Consider the following 8,422-nt stretch of genomic DNA (forward strand, 5'->3'; position numbering starts at 1 on the left):
TACACAGCAAAATGTTTAGGAAGGTTTTATACTCTCGGAAACTGAGCTAGTGTAGCATAATCACTTAAATATAGACCTTATTCATAAATGGCGGTCACATTTATAACTCTTTTGTCCACGTGCAAATTAGCCTACCAAGCCTCATTTTAAAGCAAGAATTCTTTTCAATTCACTGTATGGTGTCGAGGCTCAGTAGGCTAATTTGCACTTCAACAAAAGAATTATAAATTGACCGCCATTTATGAATAAATTCTATGCGGCACCACCCCAAAGGGCCACTTTCAAAAATACAACAATACTTTTTGCTTACCCTCCAAGATTTTGCATAAGCGTTGTTTTTATTTTCTCCTGGGCCCATTGCAAGTCTCAAGAGAAACTGGAAACAATGCTTATGCAAAGTTTTGAGGGGCAAACAAAGAGTATTATGGTATTTTTGAAAGTGACCTTTACGGCCCACAATAGCCCACTCCCCCCCACCCTTATTCAATTGCCAAGTGTATGTAGCACTGGTGCACTAACTGGGAACATAGCCGGGGATCTGTTCTTAAATTGTCTTCTGCCAACCCACTGCCCCAGTCTTTGCTCGGCCTTTTGTCGCCCTCGCTTCAATTTCTCCCGTCCCGACCCACCGGGAGCATAGACTGTTCACAGTCCCCTATTTTTCCGTTTGATCGTCGGAGATCGAGCACAAACTGCTGCCATCTTGGAGCTACCGGATGCAGCCTTATATCTATTTAATATTTTGCGGGATCTAGTATGTAGCCTGCCTTTAAAGCGAGAGAGGGTGAAACACTAGCGTAGCAACTAGCAACACAGACAACTTGTGAAAACTCACTCTGTGGTTACGTGAAAACCGGTATCCAGCTGCAAAGGTTCGAATTAACAGTGTTGTGAATAATAGGTAGCTAACTGATGAAGATCGTGAAACTATCAATTAATTGAAATTTTTAAAAAATGACATCAGTGGGTGATGCTCGTACCGTCAAAGATCAGCTCAAAGAAACAAAGAAATTTCGGCCATTTCCAACATACCCCTGCTAGAAGTTCCGTACTAGCGATTTCATATTATCAACAGGCAAGATTAGAGTGAATATCTTATTCATAGCATTCCCAGAAGGCTGAATCCAGCATTTTCACTTTTTCGCTGCATTGTATTTGCGTCATTTGCCATCACGTAGAACATCGGCTTTGAGTTTCTGAACCAGGCAAGCGAAATTTAATGTCACACTGAAGCCACCACACAGCAACCATCGCTTTGGTTGCTCCACTGCATGTTATAAATTCGGATTCCATCGAATTCTGTAAGATGTGAGGCTGTTTGAAGCCTCTCGCTAGCGGAAATCTTCTTCTTGACGGCTGTGTTTGTTGCAGTTGTTGTGTTACCCAGGGAGGTCAAATGTATTGCTCAGATGGGTGTAGAGCATTGCTTTTAGCTTTTTTTGCTTTCAACGCCTCCTAATTCCATTGTCCATTTGCTGCACAGAAAACTTAATTCTACCCAGATTATTACTCGGATACCTTTCAGGTATTCCGAGTAATTAGCCAGTGAAAACACAAATTAGTGAACAACATTTTAATTCAAGCATTTTTACACCAGCAGGCTCAGAATTTCATTTCATGGGGAAACTGCCCATATCTAAGCGAAAACAGGGTCTTCATGTACTTTTTCAGGTGCGGCACCTTGGAGATCTCGGGAAGAATCTGGTTATCCACAGTTTTCTGGTCTTCCACACGCTCCTCACTTGGCTTTCCTTTCTGTGACAAAAAAGGAAAACAACATATTAATAACATAGCTTCATGGAAAGTTTGCGGTAATGTCACTCATAATAATAATAATAATAATAATAATAATAATAATAATAATAATAATAATAATAATAATAATAGAGCGGTTTTCAATTGAGTGTCGAAAGTAATTAGATAATTACTTTGGTTTATGATTACTTCACTCAGTGATTGGTTCAAAGTTCTCGCACCATTTTTTCAACCAATCAGAAGTGAAATCAAAACCAATTGTGGCTCGCGTGTGCACATTTTCCCGCGCTTTGTGTCGGCTACCATGTAATTACTTCGAGTTTTGATTGGTTTAATAATAATAATAATAATAATAATAATAATAATAATAATAATAATAATAATAATAATAATAATAAGAGGGAAAGCCCGATCATTAGCCCACCTCAACAAATGCAGATACCGTAAAAACCCACAGATAAGTCGCACCCTGAATTTAGCAGCTAAAATTTTGGAAAAAGGTTTTTTGAAAGAAATCCAAAGTGGAGTCTCGAGAAGACTTCTTCAGCCAGTGTTCACCGAACGTTAACTCACTATTAACATTGAAACGGAAAATACTTCAAAGTCTTACCCACAATTTTAGCACTTTTATATTATTTTTTGACATTGACATTATCATTGATCTTTTTCTGGTATTTGTTGACAGGAATTTCTTCATTCAACAGTTTTTCCATAAATTTTTTGCATAACAACAAAAACGTGAGCGAAACGTTCGTAGCTTAGTAACCGGAGGCATCAGATCGGACGCGAAGATGAAAAACTGGACACCGAAAGCAGCCTTTTTCAAATGTTCCCGCAGGCGCAGATAAGTCGCACCCCAGACGATTTGTGGGAAAAAAGTGCGGCTTATCTGCGTGTGTTTACGGTAATCAACATGAGCAGATTGTGACCGATATGCAGCATTTACACAATAAGACGCTCCCATGGATAGCAATCTCCGCGACCCTGCCATGGGCCCCCCACACAGAGACATCTGGGGTCCCGTCACACTGCATTAATTAAGGACGGTGCCCACTAATTAACAATATTTTTGCCCCGGTGTGTGATTATGCAGGAAATGTAGATCTTAACAAGTGTTATTAAAATCCAAAAAGAAAATTGGGGGTAACCACGCATTTTTCAAAGATAATTCATGAATAATATTTGTAAAAAGCTTTAAAATACAAAGCGTGGCCTTAATTAACTCTCAAAAATGCATGGTTACCCCCAATTTTCTTTTTGGATACCAAGAGTAATTACTAAGATCTACTTTCTCCGGATAGTTTTAAACCGCGCAAAATATCCCTGTATTAGTAAGCATCACCGATAGGAAATCCGAGTATCTCAAGACGCGCAGAACGTATGCGCAATAGCAATAGTAGGCAACGTCCTTAACAGTGGGAAAATGGGGTGGTGGGCAGAAAAGAGAAGAACTCACTAACGCTACCAGAAAAACTGCACAATGTGCCAACATAGCTCAAAAATGGCCACTACACTAAAACTGCTTGGTAGGCGCGGACTTTTTTGTTGTTTTGGAAACCGCTCATTTTTTATCCCAGATCTCCCCCTGTTTGGCCTACAAGAGCCTGTGCAAATGGGAACAAAGCGCTGAGCCCTCTATTGCAGTTGTTGACCTAAACACAAAGAAAGCCAGAGTCTCTTTGTTGTTAACTTTGCATTTAATCACATTTAAAAATGTCTGCGGGCAAGTCACAACTGGTCTCACTTTTACTTCTGTTTGAGTGAGATTTTATAACTGTACAATTAATGTCACTGTTCCTTGGTATCAACATAGTTGGCTTTTAACGCATAATGTAAGGCGCAATAGAACGAGACAACAGACGTATTGGCGTTTTTTGAGGGGAACACTGCCTTGCGACTGGTTAGCCTATGCGACTTCCGGATTGCGTGATATAGAAACAACCTCACTTATCTCCCCAGCACTACGAGCTGATTGGTAAAGAGCACGTGCTGGATCGGACAAGAGTATTGGTAGCGAGCAATGTACAAAGGCAAACGAGCCAACAAGCTTGGGGGAAGTCGCTGCGCAGACTTAACCGCACCTCGCAGGAGTGACCCAATTTTAATGAAGGCAGGGCGATAAACCCAACCCATCTCCAAAGGGAGGGAGGGAGGGGAAAAAACTTTAACAAATGCCAACAGCTAGTTGTTTTACTATAGAAGACAAAACTGCCAAGTGAACCTTGGACGGCTAACTGAGGCTTTTATAGCTAGACTCTGTCTATTAAAGTAGCCAGTTGTACAGCTTCTTCTATGAGCAGGTAGGTATTACACGTGCTCTTTAACAGTTATGAATGAGGCCTTAACAGATTTGGCCAATGCAAGTGTACGTTATAAACTGATATCTAGGAACAAAGTCACTGTGTCCTCATTTTATTTACAACAAAACCATTGATTTTATGACCTTGAACGACCGACTACAAAGAACACGAAGATAACTAACGCGACATGAATAGCCCCTTTTAGTATGGTCACGTTCCATTAACCGTATTTTACTGATGGGGCAGTAAAATCTCATTAAAAAATAATGATAACAACAACAAAACATTATCATATAATAATAATAATGACGACATAATCTATTGCAGTTTAAGGTAATAGGCCACTTTCAAAAATACTATAATACTCTTTGTACTCTTATTTTGCATAAGCATTGTTTTCATTTTCTCTTGGGACCACTGTAAGTCCCAAGAGAAACCAGAAACAATACTTAAGGAAAATTTTGTCGGGCAAACAAAGATCATTATAGTATTTTTGAAAGTGGCCTATTTGACAGAGTTAGCAAGAACAGTAGTGCTTATGCGCCAGTTGTGGTCAGAAGCGTTGTCAGGTCTTCGTCTGTGTTGTTTTCGTCATTTGCACATGCCTTACTATGCAATTGATAAGATTCTAAGCCACTGCAGAAAATGTCCAAAATACTAGAAAATGGCGCAATATTGACTTAATAAAACCCTCACTGAATGGTTTAACATTATAATAAGCGCGGGCATTTTGGTCAAGGCTCGTAAAAATACTTCACAATTCACAAAATATCCGCACATTATTGTATGTTGAACCATTCAACAAGATGTCTGTCTTTTTTATTTAGTTTGGTTCATAGATATAGTTAATCCCAATTAATTTTATTGTTACGTTTAAGTGATTTCATTGCATTGCATTGTATTGTATTGTACAGAAGTTACATAAAAATATATATTGGGTCTTACCTCCTGAGTTTCTTGAAACATATCTTCACTGCTTTTCTTCTTCCTTGGCGTCCGCTTGAAGACGTCATCTGTCAGACGCTCAGGTAGCTTGAAATCGCTCAAGTCTATTTTGGTGCTGGTGGCGATCGCATATGCCTGATTAACCCGCCTCAAGGGAACTCCATTCACCTTGAATGGCCCTGCGAACGCATATGGAGTATTTGTTTTTAAAAGATTTAAAAGCAACAACCAAAACTATAGCTTAAGTTAAGGTTCTCATTGCATCTGGGTCCTGACTGAGACTCTTCGAAGCATGATTAGCACCAACCTATAGGTTTTGATACATCTTAACCAAACGTTAGCACTAGCCAGGCTTCGAGCAACAGGCTCCAGGTTGACAATCAGGGTTTGACACTACTCTGGCTTGAATAGTACTAAACGCAATTTACAATGTTACAACTAGTAGTAATCTCGGATTACTGAAGAGCATTCGACAGTTGCTTTGAGAGCAAAGGGGAGAGGTAGAGAAAGAAAGAGTCAATCTTATAGGACCGAAGTTTGAGGATAAGAGCATGGGCTTCTTGAGATGGTTTCAATGAGCACCGACTCACGAGACAGGATTGAAGTACTTGGCTTGACTCTGAACAATAAGTGTGATCTGTTTGATTTAAGAAGGTAACTTGTGGTCAAAAGAACTACTGTACGCGCCGTTTCTGATACAAGGTAAATAGCCCCCTGAGAAGACACAGGGTTACCAGTAAAATACTCAACCCAGAAAGATTGAAGAAAATAAAACGAATCGAGTAACACTCACAGTCCCGAGTGACTTCAAGAACACGGTATTTCTATACGTATGCAAATTAACGTCCCTTGCTAAAATTCAGTGTGTTGAGACCATAATAATTTATGTCAAAAATGAGGGCAAGTGTTTCATCAGGGGTTCCAAACACCTCAAAACAATAAAAGCACTCTCCACCTACACTGTCACGCTTTCATCTGTTTCTCAGTGTTTGGAACCCCTGATGAAACACTCGCACTCATTTTTGACATATTACAAATAGGGTTTTCTAAAAATTTCCACAAAGTCAGGTAATTATATCCTTGGACACTTATAAAAAGACTGGATGAGTTCCCTATACTTTTGTACAATTATGCAATTCCTTAAGAATTCCCTATGAGTCATCACCTGTCACAAGAAGGAGACCAGATGCAAGCTGCTTGAGAAAGACAACCCTCTGAAAAGAAGCAAATAATAAGCCTTCATTACTTGAGTTGGAAAACTGTCGTCCTTGCAAAAACTCTGAGCCTTAAAGGAAGACATCACTGATGAAATGTGGGATAGTTGTTTCAGGTTTTATAAGAAGAGCATGTTTTAACTTATGTAGAAAAAAAATCCTGTCTACTATCATTTTATTTCATGCTGGTAGTTTCCTACCACAGAGACAAAGGTAAATTTCAAACACAGATACACTTCTTTTTTTTCAAAGACAAGAAATACAAGCCATTATTTTCCACATAACCAAAAAGCTTATGTTGTTAACAAAAACGAGCTGATCCATTTGAGCTGTTGAAAAATTGAAATGTCATGAAACTGGCAAGAAATCCACATTTACTGAAACTGCGGAAAGATTGTAGATGCAGTGCTGGAAATAATTTTTTTTTATTCACAGGACATATGTCCTTTCAAATCTTCATTTTGGTCGGACATTTGACAAATTGGACCGGACATAATTTATTGACTGACAACACCTTGAAGAAGATAACTCAAGATGTGCTGGTGAGATGTTCGGTCATCGTGTCCGATCATAATGTGAAATTGGCCGGACATTTTCAAAATTTGGTCGGACAATGTCTGATGACCGACTGTTATTTCCAGCACTGAGATGTGTCCTGAAATACCCCTAATTAGATGCATATGGACTTCGAATAAGCATCCCGAAGTGTCCCCTGCTCTTCTTCTCAACTTCAACATCACTTGTGTCTCGGAATACAGACAATTGAAGTTACAAAAGTGTCCCCAAATAGTTGCTCCTCAAGTAAGGATAAACAGCTGCCTTTAGCTAAAAAAAAAGCTGCCACAGCTCGAAATTAATGAAAAAATCCAGTCGCAACTTTGCAACAAGATACGAAAATTTCGTTGCAATTCTGCAAATTTTACTCGCAAAATTGCAGCATGCAGCATTGTGTTGTCAGCAGTTTAGTGAAAAGAAACCGCTGAAAGAATGGAGTAGTGCACATAACATCACAGCTAAATTATGCTACAATTACGCTATCATCAGATTGAAAGAAAATTCACAGCGAGAAACAAACAATTTTGTCATTTCTTTTATTTCTTTTAGCAAAAGTTTTGAAAGAGAGCGAAGGTGAAAACAAGTTGCTAATTTGCAACTTCTCCAGATATTTTAGTTGCTAAGGGAAAAAAATTCAGTTGCAAATGCGACTGTATTGGTCACAATTTCGAGCCCTGTAATCTTTACGTATACCCTCACCATATTGCTGGAAATAGGCAGAAAAGGCTTAGACTTAAAGGGATACTTCCGTGTTAGATGTCCAAATTGGGCATGCATCTAACTTGGTGCATTTCTGGACACAGGCACTACATTAGAGTCATGTCAAGTCCAAAGAGTTTACCTTGTAAAATACAATCAGGCTGATTTCCTTTAAACATTTGGATACCTTGTTTTCGATACCCTCAACAATCTAATTACAGAGAAGACCTTTGTACTGGAAGTTCAGTCAATTTTAGCTGCATGATTCTAGTGGGTTATATTCACTTGATGGCAGAAAAACTTTGTGCTGTTCAAAGCCATTTCGCAGAAATTCAGGTGTGGTGTCATTTGATTGACATAATGATATACAAATGTGACCATTGATTTCATAATTATTCTGGGGACAAGTCTCAGCGAAATATAAACTTATCTAATGCCGATGTGCTTGTAAGAATATTTGCCCAAGGGCCTGACACGAGAGTCAAAAGACTGTGGCCAATCGAAACAAGTTTCAATTACACAAGATGGTGGGGAAACAAGAAAAGAAGCGTTATTAATAACAAAGCCATAATATAAAATGTCACAGTAATGAACCTTCCATAAATCATTTTCACAGTCAAAAAACAAAAAATAAATTCTAAACCCTTCAATTAAAAAGGCCACAAAAAAGAAATGTTATAAAAGACTAAGAAACTCATTTAAGTCTCAAGTCTGTGTGGTAAACCATTTTTTTAGAGACGAAACTCACAATTTTAACCTTTAAAGCTTTGTATGAAGGTGCCATTTTGGTGTGCTAATATGGTACACTGAAGTGGTGGCTGGAAATCAATAAAAACAATTGGTATTTGCTTTGCCACGAAAACGCCTTCCCAATATGACTGTCTTTCAGCTTGTAAATTAGCCAGCTGTTGGCACTTACCAACATTCCTGGTTTTGGCAGGTTTAAATTCAGGC

General features: G+C 38.8%; 1 protein-coding gene across 1 annotated transcript in view; it reads right to left on the reverse strand.

Annotated features, from left to right (window-relative positions):
• Nucleotides 1-1,558: 1,558 nt before the first annotated feature.
• The window catches only part of LOC138045553 (large ribosomal subunit protein eL6-like), a 17,810-nt gene continuing 10,946 nt past the window's right edge, over nt 1,559-8,422 (reverse strand). Inside the window, exons 4-6 of the mRNA XM_068892099.1 lie at nt 6,166-6,214; nt 5,001-5,179; nt 1,559-1,755 (exon numbers count right to left, since the gene is read on the reverse strand). Of these exons, the coding sequence (XP_068748200.1) occupies nt 1,603-1,755; nt 5,001-5,179; nt 6,166-6,214 (381 nt within the window). The 3' untranslated portion in view covers nt 1,559-1,602. The remainder of the gene's footprint in view (nt 1,756-5,000; nt 5,180-6,165; nt 6,215-8,422) is intronic.

The sequence above is a fragment of the Montipora capricornis genome, chromosome 4 (genome assembly GCF_036669925.1).
Source record: "Montipora capricornis isolate CH-2021 chromosome 4, ASM3666992v2, whole genome shotgun sequence".
Taxonomy (NCBI): Eukaryota; Metazoa; Cnidaria; class Anthozoa; order Scleractinia; family Acroporidae; genus Montipora; species Montipora capricornis.